The sequence below is a fragment of the Pelophylax lessonae genome (assembly GCF_965119305.1).
Source record: "Pelophylax lessonae genome assembly, chromosome: 11".
Classification (NCBI taxonomy): domain Eukaryota; kingdom Metazoa; phylum Chordata; class Amphibia; order Anura; family Ranidae; genus Pelophylax; species Pelophylax lessonae.
The window spans coordinates 34,779,869-34,797,709 of NC_138778.1; the positions used below are offsets into that span (position 1 = coordinate 34,779,869).

The following is a 17,841-nucleotide window of genomic DNA, read 5'->3' on the forward strand; positions in this document are numbered from 1 at the left end:
GGGTTGTCAGCCTTCATTTGCACTTCATTAGATATCTGTTGGGCTGTCTATCTGGGAGAGTCAATTTAAGGGCTGGCCAATTCTCTGACTGGACAGAGATTCATTGTTAGTATTTAAAGTTATGTTCTGCTACCATAAATTCATTTTTTTTATGAAAATTGAATCTTTGGTTGAATTTTTTATGCTTGGTGAAAAGTAAACTAAAAGTAAAGACTAAGGTAAGGTATAGGGTATAATATTCAGTGTACATAATGCTAGAGAAGACAGCAAGTGCCTATGTACTAGCAGAAATGGTCAGAGACCTTTGACATTCTACAGGTGTGGTTAAAAGTTAGACAAGTGCAGCAGGAGATTGTGGGCATGTTGTAAGGGACTGCTAGAGATCACTGCCAATAAAGCCCCTTTACAAAATCAACATTCCCACTGCTGACTGCTTGGGTTCAAGAGCCACATGGATAGGTTGGTCTAGTGGTTGGGAAACAAGGGTGCTAGGTTATCTTGGTGGTCCTACTGCTTTTTTTTTGTTTTTGCTCTGAATACCCTGTATGTGAGCATATTTCTGATTCCAGAATGTATAGCTTCTTCCCTTGCCAATATTTATCAGGGTCCACCACCAGCAGGAGAGTATTCTTTGCAACCTTTGCACTATTAAATGTGGCCCAGCTGTCAATGTCTACATATGATTGACCATTTGTGCTAGAATTACATAATCACTTTGGATATGTTGACAGATCATAACAACGTATATCATTTTTTGGTGTATTATTTCTTATATATTGATGATTTTATTGCTGTTTATTTGAACCTCATTTCAGAATCAAAGGATGCGGCTTCTCTTGAATATGCTGCTCCTTTGCAGCTTGGCAATCTTATCCCACCATGTCGTGTTTGCAAGACCTGCACCCAAAAAGTATGCTACGGAAGCAATGTCTTGGGGTATGTTGTCCATGTGTTATTACCTATTTCAGATAAAGATATAACAATTATAAAATGGTCCATTTTTTTATGTCAGTCTGTAACAGATTCCAACACCCTCAAGTTTCCAAAATGCAAACATTTTTTATATTGCAGCTTACTAATTCTTAGATGTGGTGGCTACATTAGTTTTATTTTTTAGGCTTTCTTTCCTTTATTTTTCCCTGGGGATCCTGCCAGTAAGTCTGTTTTCCTGTAGCAGAGGGTTGATGGGGAAATCTAATCATGATCAATGGCCTGCCTTACTGAATTGGGAAGTGTGTTCTCGCACAAATTAGTATGTCAGAATCCCTTGACATCAAGCAGGAAATAGGAATGAAGGGAATGATTTAAGAAAAAATTATTTTACTCTGAAAATACAGATTTCAGTTAGCCTCTAATTTCTTTAAGAAGGAAAAAATTTGCTTGAAAAATATCTACTTTTAACAAAACCTTCCCATGTTGCTTTGCAAGCCCTATGATGAGCACCCAAATCACACCAAGCAACCAATCAGCACATCTGTGAATGAAAATGGCACCTAAAATGTCCTAAAAAACTCTAAATTTACCGAAAATGTAATATAACATTTAGTTTAGTGTCTAGCGCAGTGGTTCTCAACTAAGGTTCCTCCTGAGGTTGCTAGGGTTTCCTTGAGAAATGACCAATTTCTGCCTCTCAGATAAGTTCCCAATGACACCATTGTTCTTTTTAGCTATCTGGAAGAAGGTAATTCTTCCCAATGTCCACAAGTGTAAGGAGCTTTCATCCCACTGACCAGAGTTGTAGATATGGTCATTTTTAGCAGGGGTTCCCTGAGACCTGAAAATTATTTCAAGGGCTCCTCTGTGTTGAAAAGGTTGAGAAAGGCTGGTCTAGCGTATTGAATCAGTTTGTAGTAAATAATATTCAGTATTCCTGCAGCAAATTCAGAGAAAGGGAATACAATAAGACACGTGACCACTCACTAAAACTAGAGGAAAGGCAGTTTAACCTTAAAGTACGTAGGGGGTTTTTCACTGTAAGAGCAGTAAGGATGTGGAATTCTCTTCCACAAGCAGTGGTATCAGCAGTGAGCATCGATAGTTTCAAAAAACTATTAGATGGGCACCTTAAAGACCACAACATACAGGGGTATACAATGTACGGTTAACAGCAAACACACACACACATCATAGGTTGAACTGGATGGACTGATGTCTTTTTTCAACCTCACTAACTATGTAACTATGTAAAAAAAATACAATCGTGATATTAGCCACTTAAGGACAGGTCCACGTACATTTGCTGTGGCAGGGTGGCCCTCAAACGAAAAATAACGTACCTGTACATGATTTCTTCCATAGGCGCTGGGGTGCGCACCACCGGAGCAGCGCTCCTGCTGTGATTGGACACAGTGGAAGCCAATCAGCGCTTCCGACAGCCGCAATGGCCACCAGCCCCCCGCGATCCTTTGGAGGAATAACAGAACGGCAGTCTGCCTATGTAAACAAGGCAGACCATTGATTTGTCAGGCAGGAAGAGAGAGATCTTGTTTTCCTGATAAGTTACACAGGAACACAGATCTCTCTCTTCCTGCAGCCAGTTCCCCCCCCCACACCGTTAGAAAACATTCCCTAGGAGCACACTTAACCCTTTGAACGCTCCTGATGTTAACCCCTTCCCTGCCAGTGTCATTTATACAGTGACAGAGCATTTTTAAGCACTGATCATTGTATCAGTGTCACTGATTCCCAAAAAGTGTCCCTTAGTGTTAGATTTGCCCGCCCCAATAATGCAGTCCCGCTTAAAATCGTTGATCGCCGCCATTACTAATGAAAACAATAAAAAAAAAAAAAGTCCATAAATCTATCCCATAGTTTGTAGACGATATTTTGGGATTTATTGAATATGCTTTATAGCAGAAAGTAAAAAATATATATTTTTTTATTTCAAAATTGTCGGTCTATTTTTTTTTTTATAACGCAAAAAAATAAAAACCGCAGAGGTGCTCAAATACCACCAAAAGAAAGCTCTATTTGTAAGGGAAAAAAAAGACATCAATTTTTTTGGATACAACGTGGCATGACCACACATTTGTCAGTTAAAGCAACGCAGTGCCCTATTACAAAAAATGGCCTGGTCAGGAAGAGGGTAAAACCTTCCAGGACTGAAGAGGTTAAAATGATACTAAAGTCTCTTTTTTTTTTACGTTAAAAATAACAATCATGTCATACTTACCTGCTCAGTGTAGTGGTTTTTCACAGAGCAGCCCAGATCCTTCTCTTTTCGGGTCCCTCTTCGGTGCTTATGGCACCTTCCCTTCTGTTGAGTGCCCCCACAGCAAGCAGCTTGCTATGGGGGCATCTGACCTAAGCCGCAACTCCCAGTGTCCATTCAGACATGGAGCCACAGCCTGGTCTTGCCCACTTTGTCTCCTTAGTGGCTCAATGACTTTGATTTGCTGTCTCAGCCAATGAGGAGGGGTGTCCCGGACAGCAGAGTCTTTTGTGCAACATTGCTGGATCCAGATGGACCTCAGGTAAGTATTAGGGGGGCTGAGGTAGGCTGCTGCACACAGCAGGTTTTTTTACCTTCATGCCTAGAATGTATGAAGGTAAAAAGCTCACAATATGGGTCCAACAAACAGGTTAACCTGACAATACTCAAAAAAAAAAAAAAAAAAAGCTTGACTGACAATATTCATTAATGGCAAGAAACTGGCAACTGCCATAATTGCTTCTTGGAACAGTAATTGGTCTGAACAGAACTATCTAAAGCTCATTGCATCCTTGGTCTACCAAAAGCAACCTTAAAGTGGTTCTAAAAGCTGAAGGGACCCCTAAACTAAACTTTTAATTACTCTATCTCTAGACTATTACTCTAGAGATAATTACTCTATCTCTGAGGGTCAGTAAGGCATGGGGGTCTGACCTCACAGTTCGGTTCACTGGACATTTGCCTGAAAAAAAAATCTACAACCCCCTAATGAAGGCTAAGGGAACCATATCTTGTAATTATTTTCTGGCCTTTTTCAAGGCCAGTTTACAAGCTTGTTGTAAAAATTGGGAAGGGGTAGCAGGGCACTGCCAGGAGGGACGTATACCAACCCCAACATTTTTAAAAAAAATATTTTTAAAAAAAGGGCAACATTAAAATACACAATTCCTTCATATAGCAAGCTTGGGGGAATGCCTTAAATCTGTGCATAAAGTGGTAGAAATGTAGAATGTATGCAGCAAAAGTGACATTTAAGCCCCTTTCAGACTTATGCGATGCGATTTTTACCGCGATTTTGCCGCAATTTTGCGGCTCGATTTTGACGCAACTTTGCCGCGATTTTGAAAGCAATGGCAAGGCGATATGCCTCAAAACGCACTAAAATCGTGGCAAAGTAGTGCAGGAACTACTTTGAAGTCGGTGCGACTTCAAAACGCACTGATATGAATGGGGCTCATTGAAAATAATGGAAAACGACTTGTCATGCGATTTTGCAGTCCAAAATCGTGGGACAAGTCGCAGTAGTGTAGTTATTTAACAAAAATAAATAAATAAACAGTAACCACTGCTATATGACATTTCCAATCTACTACCTGCTTTTGCTTTTTAAACAAAGTGAATTGGGGATCCTGGGTGACTTTATTAATCAAATACAGTGTCAGCCAAGTTCTTTGGCACTGGCGTTTACATTTCAGCAGTACCAAGAAAATATATTTTTGCAATAAGAGTCTGGCAGGAGAGGATAGTTTTGCATGGGTGTTTGAGTTTGTGTCGGCAGGCTGTTAGGGTGTCGCTCACCATGATTGACAATTGATTTACATCGCTGGACGAAGTATATGATGTTGGATTTACACCGTGGGACATATGTTCTGCTAATCTTTGTAATGAAATACTTTTTATAAAAGTGTGCTTGTTCTATTCGCTATTTGCAGTTTCGTAGACCACCACATCCACTGGACCAGGGATATGGGGATGAGGCCCTTGTTCCCATCAACATGGTTACAAGGTGCCTTTGCTGTCAAGGTACCCTTCTTATGTTGAAGCCATATGGCATGTGGTACCCCTCATATCCATACCATACCCTTTTCTAGGCTTGCCACATGTTCAAACATGGGGGACGTACCTCGCCAGGTGCAGGCGTATTACTTTCACCTCTAATTGAATGACTTCCAGCTGCAGCAGGTGGGCAAGCAAGCCAAATCTGCCCCATAATGCACTGCGCTTTTGCCGTACATTGATTGCTGATGATTGGCCAAAACATGCACCTGACCTGTATGCTTTGGCCAATCACAGCACGATGTACTGTCAGAGTCATGACTGGCCAAAGGCAGAGTGCCTTTGGCCAATCATGGCTCAGGGGCTAAGTCCACGCCCCACACTATAAAAGGTTGCTGCTTACACCACAGCCGTGTATAGTGTGTGACAATGGACATTTGGCAGGTAGTTAATGTATAGTGTGTTCAGTCAATTTAGTGCAGTCAGTGTACAGGCATACTCCACTTTTAAAATGTATGGATATGTTGCAGTCCTGGGTTCCTTCTTGGTGCTTCCCAAGTTTAGTGTCCCTGTCACTTATGGTTCGGGAGCAGTGCTATGTCAAGCTGACCAAGATTTACCATAGAAGCCAATGTTAAAGACAGGGAACTGTACCATGTCAAGCTGACCAATGTTTCCCATAGACGTCAATGTTAGACAGGGAGCCATGCCATTCCGACCGAGATTTCCCATAGATGCCAATGAGTACTGAAAGCTGAAAATTGGTCTGAGCAGGAAGGGGGTGAAAGTGCCCTGTATTTAAGTGGTTAAGGGCAACACTATGACAGAATTAAAAAAAAAGAAAACAGTGTAGGGCCCCCTCCCAAAATCTATACCAGGCCCTTTAGGTCTGGTATAGATTTTAAAGGGAACTCCACATCAAAATAAAAAAAATAAAAAAATGCATGGGTTCCCCCCCCAAAATCCATACCAGACCCTTATGCGAGCATGAAGCCTGGCAAGGGGGGATGAGCGAGCCCCCCCCTCCTGAACTATACCAGGCTGCTTGCCCTCAACATAGGGAGGGTGCTTTGGGGTCCCCCCCAAAGCTCCTTGTCCCCATCAACCTCTTCCTGACAACCCTGGGTTGTGGTTGTGGGGGTCTGCGGGTGGGGGGCTTATCGGAATCTAAAAGCCCCCTTTAACAAGGGGCTGGTATTAACTGGGGGGGAACCTTACGCTGTTTTTTCATGTTTTTTTGTTTTTATTTGTATTGCTGGGAGCCGGCAATACATTACAGCCACAAGCAGTTTTAAATTACATTTTTTCCTTTAGAAATGTCAGTATTACTGAAGCAGGCTCCATACATCGTACAGAAGCGACACTTTACAGGCACATTAACCACTTCAGCCCCGGAAGATTTTACCCCCTTCCTGACAAGGCCCTATTTTGCGATTCGGTACTGCGTTATTTTAACAGACAATTGCGCGGTCATGCGACGCAGTACCCAAACATTATTTACGTCCCTTTTTTTCCCACAAATAGAGATTTCTTTTGCTGGTATTTGATTACCTGTGCAGTTTTTAATTTTTGCGCTATAAACAAAAAAAGAGCACCAATTTTGAAAAAAAAAAAAAAACAATATTTTTCACATTCTGCTATATGACATTCCCCCCCCCCCCCCCCCAAAAAAAATTAAAAATCTAAATTTTTTTACATTTTAGGCCAATTTGTTTTCTGCTACATATTTTTGGTAAGAAAAAATCACAATAAGCGTATTTTGATTGGTTTGCGCAAAAGTTATCACGTTTACTAACTACGGGAAAGATTATGTAATTTTTATTTTTTTATTTTTTTACTAGTAATGGCGGCGATCTGCGATTTTTTTGCGGGACTGCGACATTGCAGCGGACAGATCGGACCCCTAACTGACATTTTTGACACTTTTGGGGGGACCAGTGACATTACTACAGTAATCAGTGCTAAAAATATGCACTGTTACTGTTATAATGACACTGGCAGGGAAGGGGTTAACACTGTTGGTGATCAAGGGGTTAAGCGTATGCTTCATGCTTACTGATGTGTGGGGGAGGGGGGGTCCTGTGACACAGACAGAGATCGCAGGTTCAGCTATGCTGAATCCTGTGATCTCCTCCTGTCTGTCACTGAGAAGACCCGCCTGCTTTGTTTACATAAGCAGGCAGGTCTTCTCACCGTTTCCCCGACGATCGGGAAAGGGAAGCGGCAATCACCGCCTCTCCTCCCCCAGGCCCCACTCTCGCTGTGTAAACACAGTGGGAGCTCGCCTCCGGCGGTGTGCGCGCGCCCCCGGAATCACTAGAGGTCCAGCAACGTAGGTCTACATCGCTGGGCCCAGGGGAACCGCACTGCCGCAGTAGGACTGCTGTCGGCAGTCGGCAAGTGGTTAAGGGGATCTCCCAGGCACAAAATTTAAAGGAATTTTTTATTTTGATTATTTCACGTTAAGCATCATTAAAATCACTGCTCCTTTGAAAACAATTGTTTTAAAAAATAATTTGCATTGATGCATGTCCCCCAGGGCAGTTCCCAGGTCCCCATACATTTTTTTATGTCAATATCTTGCATATAAGCCTTTAAAATTAGGACTTTTGATTTTAATGTTCGTGTCCCATAGACTTTAATAGAGTTTGCATGTTCGCTACAACTTTTTTCCTGTTCGAGATGTTCTGGTGCAAACTGAACAGGGGGGTGTTCGGCCCATCCAATTTAGCAACTGAGACCAGGATATCCCAGTGTAACTGCCACTTTTTCTAGACAATTTGGCCTGTTACAGAAAATGAAAAAAAAAACAGACCTCCTGGCAAGTTCAACAGGTAGAAAAGATATTTTGCACAGGGCGTTAAAAAACACTGCTATGTTAAAGCTTTAGACAAACTGCATTATATACAGTTTGTTTGTTTGTTTGTTTGTTTGTTTTATATTTTGCCAATAGTTACATTTCTATTTTATTTGCAATGTTCTAGATAACGCCAAACCAGAAGAAAGTAAACACAGGACTACATATCATTATAAAGACCATGGAGGACCATCATCTCCTGATGAAACAATTTGGACATATTATGAATATGATTATGAATCTATGGAACCTGTGCAAACCTGGTATTATACTGAAGACATATCTGATAGAGGTGTAGATGAAAAGGTTAGCTGGAAGAGTAAAGATAAAAATGGTGGTGGAGGACACGCAAAACATAAGGATCGTAAGGGGTCAAATCATGGCCACCACCATTCAAGTGGAAAAAAAGGCAGTCATAAAGGGTTAACAGGAGGATTTTTTGGTGGTGATGGGCTAGTCGGAGGTTTTCTTGGAGGTGATAGACAAGTTGGAGGATATCTTGGTGATAATGAACTAGTGGGGGAGTTTCAAGCTGGTGATGGACTAGCTGGAGGTTTTCTTGGTGGTGGACTAATGGGAGGGCAATTTGGTGGGGATGATAATTATGGAAAAGGAGGGTCTCTTGGTGCTGGTGGAAAGGTGGGAGAGTTTTACAGAGATGATGAAATAGCTGGAGGGTATCTTGGTGGTGATGAACTAGTGGGGGGGGTTCTTGGTAGTTATGGACTAGTGGGGGGGCAACTTGGTGGTGATGGAGTAGTGGGGGGGCTTTATAATAATTATGGAAAAGGAGGCACTCTTGATGCTGGCGGAAAAATGGGAAGGTTTTACAGTAGTGGTGAAATAGCTGGACGGTATCTTAGTGGTGAGGAACTAGTAGGGGGGTATCTTAGTGGTGATGAACTAGCAGGGGGGATTTTTGGTGGTGATGGACTAGTGGGGGAGTCTCTTGGTGGTGATGGACTAGTTAGAGGCTTTCGTGTTGGTGAAGAACTAATGGGAGGGCAGCTTGGTGGTGATGGAGTAGTGGGAGGACGTTATGATAATTATGGAAAAGGAGGGTCTCTTGGTGCTGGTGGAGAAGTAGAAGGATTTTTCAGTGGTGGTGAAATAGCTGCAAGGTATCTTGGTGATGATGAACTAGTGGGGGGCTTTCTAGCTGGTGATGGACTAGTTGGAGGTTTTCTTGGTGGGGATGGACTAGTGAAAGGATATCTTGGTGATGATGGACAAGCCGGAGGGTATCTTTTTGGTGAAGGACAAGGGGGAGGATATGTTGGTGATAATGGAGTATCAGGCAGGTATTTTGAAGGTGATGGACAAGTGGGAGGGTATCTTGGTGGTGATGGACAAGTGGGAGGAGGGTCTCTTGGTGCTTTTGGAAGGGTGGGAGGGTTTTATGGTGGACGTTTGGGAGGACGTCTCAGTGATGGTGGACAAGTAAGAGGATATCACGGTGGTGGTGGACACGTGGGAGGACATCATGGTGGTGGTGGACAAGTAGGAGGACATCACGGTGGTGGTGGAATTTTGGGAGGGCTTCATGGTATTGATGGACTAGTGGGAGGGCATCATGGTGATGGTGGACTAGCGGGAGGGCTTCCTGGTGGTGATATGCTAGGAGGGGTTCTTGGTGGTAATTTGCTAGAAGGGGTTCTTGGTGGTGATTTGGTAGGAGGGGCTCTTGGTGGTGATTTGCTAGAAGGGGTTCTTGGTGGTGATTTGCTAGGAGGGGCTCTTGGTGGTGATTTGGTAGGAGGGGTTCTTGGTGGTGATTTGCTAGGAGGGGCTCTTGGTGATGATGGAGTAGTGGAAGGGCTTCTTGGTGGTGATTTGCTAGAAGAGGTTCTTGGTGGTGATTTGGTAGGAGGGGTTCTTGGTGGTGATTTGCTAGGAGGGGCTCTTGGTGGTGATTTGCTAGGAGGGGTTCTTGGTGGTGAATTGCTAGGAGGGGTTTTTGGTGATGATGGAGTAGTGGGAGGACTTCTTGGTGGGGATTTGCTAGGAGGGTTTCTTGGTGGTGATTTGCTAGGAGGGGATTTTGGTGATGATGGAGTAGTGGGAGGGCTTCTTAGTGGTGATTTGGTAGGAGGGGTTCTTGGTGGTGATTTGGTAGGAGGGGTTCTTGGTGGTGATTTGCTAGGAGGGTTTTTTGGTGATGATGGAGTAGTGGGAGGGCTTCTTGGTGGTGATTTGCTAGGAGGAGTTCTTGGTGGTGATTTGGTAGGAGGGGTTCTTGGTGGTGATATCCTAGGAGGAGTTCTTGGTGGTGATTTGCTAGGAGGGGTTGTTGGTGATGATTTGCTAGGAGGAGTTCTTGGTGATGATGGAATACTGGGAGGGCTTGTTGGTGGTGATTTGGTAGGAGGGGTTCTTGGTGGTGATTTGCTAGGAGGCGTTCTTGGTGGTGATTTGGTAGGAGGGGTTGTTGGTGATTTGCTAGGAGGAGTTCTTGGTGATGATGGACTACTGGGAGGGCTTCTTGGTGGTGATTTGGTAGGAGGGGTTCTTGGTGGTGATTTGCTAGAAGGAGTTCTTGGTGATGATGGACTACTGGGAGGGCTTCTTGGGGATGATGGTATACTAGGAGGGCTTCTTGGTGAAGATGGTATACTAGGAGGGCTTCTTGGTGAAGATGGACTACTTGGAGGGCTTCTTGGGGAAGATGGACTACTAGGAGGGATACTTGGTGATAAAGGATTATTAGGAGGGGCTCTTGGTGATGAACTACTGGGAGGGCTTCTTGGGGAAGATGGAATACTAGGAGGGCTTCTTGGTGATGAAGGGCTACTAGGAGGGCTTCTTGGTGAAGAAGGGCTACTAGAAGGGCTTCTTGGTGCGGAAGGGCTACTAGGAGGGCTTCTTGGTGATGGTGGATCACTAGGTGGGGCTCTTGGTGGTGATTTGCTAGGAGATATTCTTGGTGGTGATTTGCTGGAGGGACTTCTTGGGGAAGATGGACTGCTAGGTGGGCTTCTTGGGGATGATGGACTACTAGGAGGGCTTCTTGGGGATGATGGACTACTAGGAGGGCTTCTTGGTGATAATGGACTACTAGGAGGGTTTCTTGGTGGTGATTTGATAGGAGGGGTTCTTGGTGGGGATTTGCTAGGAGGAGTTCTTGGTGAAGATGGACTACTGGGAGGGCTTCTTGGGGATGATGGTATACTAGGAGGGCTTCTTGGGGATGATGGTATACTAGGAGGGCTTCTTGGGGATGATGGTATGCTAGGAGGGCTTCTTGGTGGTGATTTGCTAGGAGGAATTCTTGGTGATGAAGGACTCTTAGGAGGGCTTCTTGGTGATGATGGGCTACTAGGAGGGCTTCTTGGTGATGAAGGACTACTAGGAGGGCTTCTTGGTGATGAAGGACTACTAGGAGGGCTTCTTGGTGGTGATATGCTAGAAGGCCTTCTCGGTGATGATGGACTACTGGGAGGCCTTCTCGGTGATGATGGACTACTGGGAGGCCTTCTTGGGGGTGATGGACTACTGGGAGGAGTTCTTGGAGAGGATGGACTGCTTGGGGGGCTTCTAGGTGGTGATCTGCTAGATGGAATTCTAGGTGATGATGGACTACTAGGAGGGCTTCTCGGTGGAGATTTGCTTGGAGGAATTCTAGGTGATGATGGGCTACTTGGAGGGCTTCTCGGTGGAGATTTGCTTGGAGGAATTCTAGGTGATGATGGGCTACTTGGAGGGCTTCTCGGTGGAGATTTGCTTGGAGGAATTCTAGGTGATGATGGACTACTCGGAGGGCTTCTCGGTGGAGATTTGCTAGGAGGCCTTCTTGATGGTGATCTGATTGGAGGACTTCTAAGTGGAGACCTTGTGGGAGGCCTTCTTGGAGGTATTGGGTAAGTAAATTTAATGGATAAATTGTTAAAATAAATTAACTTTCAAAAATTATACACTAAGTTCATTGCAGTCTTGAGGAAAGTGTTTAATGGGAAATGTTTTGATTACGTATTCCTAGTTTATCGGCAAAAAGAGATTGCAAGAAATGTGTCACAGAGTGGTAGGAAAGAGAGCACCATATTGTTAAGGGTCTAAAAAATGTTTATAAAATTTAAGGGTGTTTAAAAACCCAACATATTTTAGGGCATTCCTGGTGCCTCTTTCCTCAGTGCTTAAGGATTCTGGACTGGAGAAAAATATTTTAGTATAGGGGTCTTAGGGCTTCTTCATACTTGAGGTTAAGGAGGCAATAAAACCTTGTCTGAGCTGTGTGGTTTTTTTTTTTTTTTAAAGCCCCCAAATGCTCTCCAATTTAGCTCAAGAGGCAGGGGAGTGTACACATTTTATGGCTGTGATGATAATATGCTTCACAGGTAGCAGCAGGAATTATACCCCCCTTGTCATTTTCAACGGGTGCTACAGTTTTAGTAAATTGGCCCACTGTGCAAGCCCCCTGCAACTGCATGCAGTGCATGTAGTTGCGGCACACTAGTGCAGGATTCATAGGGTTAAAGCAGGAGTTGAAACAGGAGGTGAGGAGGCAATACAACACCTCCCTACCACCTGTTATATGCTCTCTAAAGAGTGAACACACTAACACATTTGTATAACCATTGTCCAGTGATGTAGATCCATTGTTATTAACAAGGAATGTCTAAATCTGACCCACTGATGACAACCAGGGGAGGACTGGGCCAGGGGGCAGGGGGCAACTGCCCCCCCCCCAGGCCCCTCTGATGCCCCATAAAAATGCTGCACCACTTCTGCCACAGACATGCCTAAAGGATTCCTGGAGAAGAAGTAAAAAGTCCCCACCACTGACCTACTGAGTTCGGGATAAAGACAAGGACAGAACGTAGCCCTCCCCCCCAGCATGGATGGTGAAAACTGTGTCTGAGCAAAGGATGGTTCCATGCCCCACTGGAGACTCTCCTCCTCCGGCCAGCACCAACCGAGCTGTCCCAGCTTCCCCCAATCACCCCTGCTGGCCAAGTCGGGAAATGAGATTTGGCCGGTGAGTAGAGAGTACCTGGAGCAGAGCTTCAGCCTGGAAAGGGGGTCAGGAGGAGGCTGGGAAGAGAGAGAGTGGGAGGTGGTTTACCATGGGCCTCTGGTTTGTACTTGCCCCCTGGGCCGAAAGTTGCCAGTCAGCACCTGATGACAACTATCTGCAATCTAAGGTTTTTTGTCGTAAATTATATTTCCCCACCAAGGCATTGTTTTTTCTTTCCACAAAATAATTGCCAGAGAAGGAATAAAAGGGAATACTATAGAATTTCACTTGCGTGACAGTATTAGCTCTGACTCTGTTGGAGCTACCGAATTCACATCCAAGATGGTGACAGTAGCAGTCTCAGGGCTGCAAGGTTCTAAATATTCTATTATAGAGGTTCTATATTGCAAAAGAAAAAACACTTGCTCTGGTTAAGCTGCTTTCATCAGCCAGGTAACTCCAAGGGCCTAGTCAAAGAGATCTAAGAGAATCCTTATTTGCTTCACATTAGATCAAAACAAGGTAAAACAACCAATGCATTTTGGGGGTCTAGGCATTCCCTCTTCCTTAGGGCTTAAGAGTAATATGAACTGGAGTAGAAAAGCTTTAGAATAGTGAAATAATTATAGAAAAACTAAATTATATGATTGCTGTGTTCCTCCAGGTTGGGGTTATTAAAAGCTAATGATGCAAGGTACTTAGCTGTTTTACCTTCTATTGATCAAATATGAAGCATATTAAAGAGGTTGTAAACTCGTTCAAAAAAATTTTTTTTTTTTACAACCTGCAAGAGAAAGACATAATGAGCTAGTATGCATCGCATACTAACTCATTATGAAATACTTACCTTAGAACGAGCCCCCGCCGTGCCGCTCTCTTACCTGTATGACGAGCGACATGTTCAGTCGCCCGTCTTCCGGGATTGCGGCATCCGGCCATCTGATTGGCCAGAGCCGCGGTGACGTCACTCCCGCGCACGCGCGCGGGAGCCGACGGTCACGGCACGGGGCTCTGAAGGAACGGCACGATCAGCCGTTCCTTCAGAGCGCATGCGCCACTGACGTCACTGGCTGCATTAAAGGTAAATATCTCCTAAACCGTACATGTTTAGGAGATATTTACAGTACCTATAGGTAAGCCTTATCATAGGCTTACCTATAGGTACAACTTCCTGAGGAGGGTTTACTTCCTCTTTAAGATTTTGGACTCCATTGGTGTGGAGCTGTCATTGCATTTTCCACTTCTGAAGCCATAGTTTCCCAACTAATAACTTATAATTAGGCTACCACTGCATAGGAAGCCTGTGGTTAGCATTATCACAGGAAACCCATAAAGAGCACAGAAACTAATGGGATCAACAGGAAATTACTATGGCTTCACTACTAGCAAGATTAAAATGTACTTCTGTATTCAGCAGTTAAAAAGGGAGCAATTTATGAAACATTACTTTTAGATTTACTTTCACTATAACCAATGGTGTATTTAGGTTTTGTGCTGCCCTAGGCCTGAATAAACTCATGCACCCCCTAACTTAAATATGACCCACCCCTTCCAGTCAAGGCAACCCCCACACCCCCATAGCAATGCCACTGCTGGCGCTACACTAAAAGTGTAGAGCAAGCCAGCAGGGACTATTTTCGGTCGGGAGCTTTTTTGCCGCCCCCTGCAAAGTGCCGCCCAATATACAGCGTTGACTATAAAGGACCATCCAGCTTTTAGCAATTACGGCTCCCTTTTCCCATAGATAAAGAGGCCCCTTATTATAGTGCTTTAGCCAAATAAGCATTCTTATAGACAACAAAATTTGAGATTTCAAAAAAATCAAACAAGTTGAGATTTCAATAAAATCACAAGAGTATGCAAATGTGATACAGAGGAAGGTCTAAAAATCCCTTAAAGAGGAATTAATCACTTTAACTGTTTCCCAAAACAGTTACTTTCAAGGCATGCCATGGATGATAACTGCCACAATTACTTGGGGTCGCAACCGAACTGTCAAGCCATCAAATGGCTGGTGTCATACTGTTACTGATCACATGTGCAGCACCATGCCAACTGCAGATCAAACAGAGGCTAAAATTGCTGTAAAGGATAGGAGGGTTTAGTTTGAAGAGACCCTGTCACCAGACCATTCATTTAAAAAAAAATTGTATAAGGTTGAAAGAGCATTAAAAATATGTTATACTTGCTGATTACCTGTTAAAGCCTCCCTTGTGACATCCAAGAGCCCTGAAACTGTTGCTATTTGCCACCATCATGAAAGTGATATCAGCAGCCCCAGCAGGCTCAGATCTTTAATTCTGTAAAACTCTATAGTATTCCCTTTACCCCCCCCCCCCTGGCAGCAGCTACATAAAAGGTAATGTAGAGGGGTAGAGGGGTAAAGGGGGAGGGCAAGCACAAAGAATAATTAGTCATTCTCAGAGGAGGAAAGGGCTAGAAAATGTAAGGAGGGAGGGACTTTGCTAGGGAATTGACTCTAACTGGAGTAGTCAAAATTTCTAGTACAGGATCATTGCAAGTAAATAAAGAAAATTAAAAACATACTGAAATAAATAGCATGTGTTGCTGCACTTACTAATTGAGAGAATACTTCACCAATCCAAAAGTATATCTAAAACTCAAACTTAAGATTTTGAATAGAATAGGGGAGTGTTAAAACTACTGTCTTTTTTTTTCCAGTTTGTGTCTCATTAGGGAGATTTCCCTTCACTTCCTGTCCTACAAGTGATAGGATATCTTTCCAATGTAAGGGAGATACCCTCTTAGACAGTTGTCAGGGGAATAAAAGTCCCCAATGGTGGGTTTTCCCTCTATTCTTGTACTGGTGGCTAGTAAATATTTGGCATTTAGATCAATGCCGTAGATCATTTTTTTTCCCTGGGGGGGGGGGGGGGTTCAGCCTTGAGTACCCAGAGAACAATAATTATCACGCCTGCCACGCTGTGACAAATTGTGGTGTGTAAATATATACAGTATATACAGCGCCCCCAGCAGGCACATCTGTTAGTGAAGCAAATAGTAAACATGGCTTAAATGTAAGCCGGGCCCTGCCTGTTAGCCTCGTGGATAAGACAGGTGGTCTTCCCAGTGGCAGTGCGGCTCCCGCAGCTGATAGGCTACACTAGCCTAGCTGCTGTGAAATTGACCCCCCCTTATCTACGCCCCTGATTTAGACCCCGTTTTATTTCTGGTGACATTGATGAACAGGAGAGAGAGAGAGTGGGAAACCCCATAACAGCAAACAATGCATAAAAACACTTGACTATGCTCACCACTCTATCCAAATATTAAATAAAAAAAAAAAAGTTCTGCCTTTAATTTTGTACTTTAACGCATCTTTGCTATAGCCAATAATAAAAATTTTTCCATATGCCTGTGGACCCTGTTTGATTCTTGCTGACTTTTCAACTTTTATTCCATGTTAAAGCAAGGTTCTGCCCCAGTCATTAGAAAACCTACCTTCTATTGGCCAAGATGTTGGGGGTTCTCAGGCACACAGAAGATTAACTAAGCATCAGCAACTCTGATGGCTCCACTGTTATGACCTGGCCATCTCACTTTAAACAAGACGGTTGAACTCTACAATTTTTTTTATATAATTTGTTAATGTAATAGAACATATTCTGATCATATCCCCCATTAACCACTTTTTCTCAGGGCAAACTTTTAGCAATGCCATATGTGACATTGTTGCTTTTTATTAATAGAACTGGACACCTTGTTGGCAAGATGGCCTAATATAAATAAAAAGCATCCAACCCACTCATCTATTTAGTAAAAACACAGTAGAGTGTGTTTGCATATCTCACTTTCTTTACAGATCCAAAAAATTATGATAGGGAATTAGGCAGAGCCATATGAGGCTGACTATTAGGCAGAGCCATAGCTGGTATATAGGGCCTACAGCCTAATATTAGAGGACTTCTTTTTTTCAAACTGCTTAGAGCAAGAAGGCACCTTGTGTTTTAAGAAGGCCCTACTGAGTTACTACTAAGTGGTGGTGGTGGGGGTCTGGTTTCTTTTTGCCCACCTCACCATAAGCTGTCTAGTTGTCCCTTAAATGTACATAAACCCTATTACATGTTATGAAGCCAAATTGTTTTATACACTGCATTTATGATGGCAAACAGCTGTATGTACTTTGAAATAAATGGCTCTGTAATATTAGGCTTTATTTGCACTATATAGCAGTAGTTCTGGATGTGCAGACTGGCTGTAGGGGCATAAGGGTATGATTTGCAAGGCTCTGCCCCTATCTTAAAACAGGGGATAGTCCTTTTTTTTAAACTTTAGACAAGCAAATACTTTCTGCTTTAAGAAGGCTTTTCTTTGTTTCTTATTAATATAACTGACAATTGATAAAGAGTAAGTTTGTGTTAAAGTGTATCCTTAGACCTTTTTTAACTGTGGATAGAGTATGAAAAGATTAAAACTTGGCCAGGATATTTTTCTTTTCTTTTCTTCTTTTTTTTTTTTTTTTTTCTCTTTTTTTTTTTTTTTTTTTTAGCTTTTCTTTTTCTTTTTCCTGTGTATCACTTGGGAAATGTCCCTATGGTTCCTGTCCTGGAGATGCATTTTAACATTAGAAGAAATCTGCCAAGGTGAGAGAATTCCCAGGAATGGTCATTCCTTTTACATTTCCCCTTACCACTTGTTCTTGGGACAACTGTAACATTTTAAATCCCCCCCACACACAAACACACACAAACACACACACACTTTTTCTTTTTGGTCACGATGGTCACTAGTACAAATAATAGTGTGAATCTCCCCATCACACAGACTGAAATGAAAACTTGGCAGAGGGTCTAACCCTACCCTACTCTATCCAAAACTAAAAACAGTTATGCCTGAAGATACATTTTATTGAGATGAGAATCCTAAAATATGTTCCAAAGACCTTGAAGTATAAATGTATCCGGATCTGGACATTTTTGGGGTTGCTGTATGCTATGCAACAATTAGGAATCAGAATTGCTGTTTATGATCTTTCTATTGTATAAAAGGGGGCTCAGTCATTTACCTTGGGGTATTTAATCTTGTTCCAAGTAAAAATAATAAGTTAATCAAATACTGTCATATCAGAATGATAATAATGTAAAC

The 17,841-nt window shown here is 43.1% G+C and overlaps 1 protein-coding gene across 1 annotated transcript in view; it reads left to right on the forward strand.

The window, feature by feature from the left end:
- Nucleotides 1-824: 824 nt before the first annotated feature.
- LOC309567345 (uncharacterized protein) overlaps nt 825-17,841 on the forward strand; it is a gene marked incomplete at its 5' end in the record, with an annotated part of 29,251 nt that continues 12,234 nt past the window's right edge. Inside the window, 3 exons of the mRNA XM_082272760.1 lie at nt 825-936; nt 7,912-8,286; nt 8,662-11,641. Of these exons, the coding sequence (XP_082128886.1) occupies nt 825-936; nt 7,912-8,286; nt 8,662-11,641 (3,467 nt within the window). The remainder of the gene's footprint in view (nt 937-7,911; nt 8,287-8,661; nt 11,642-17,841) is intronic.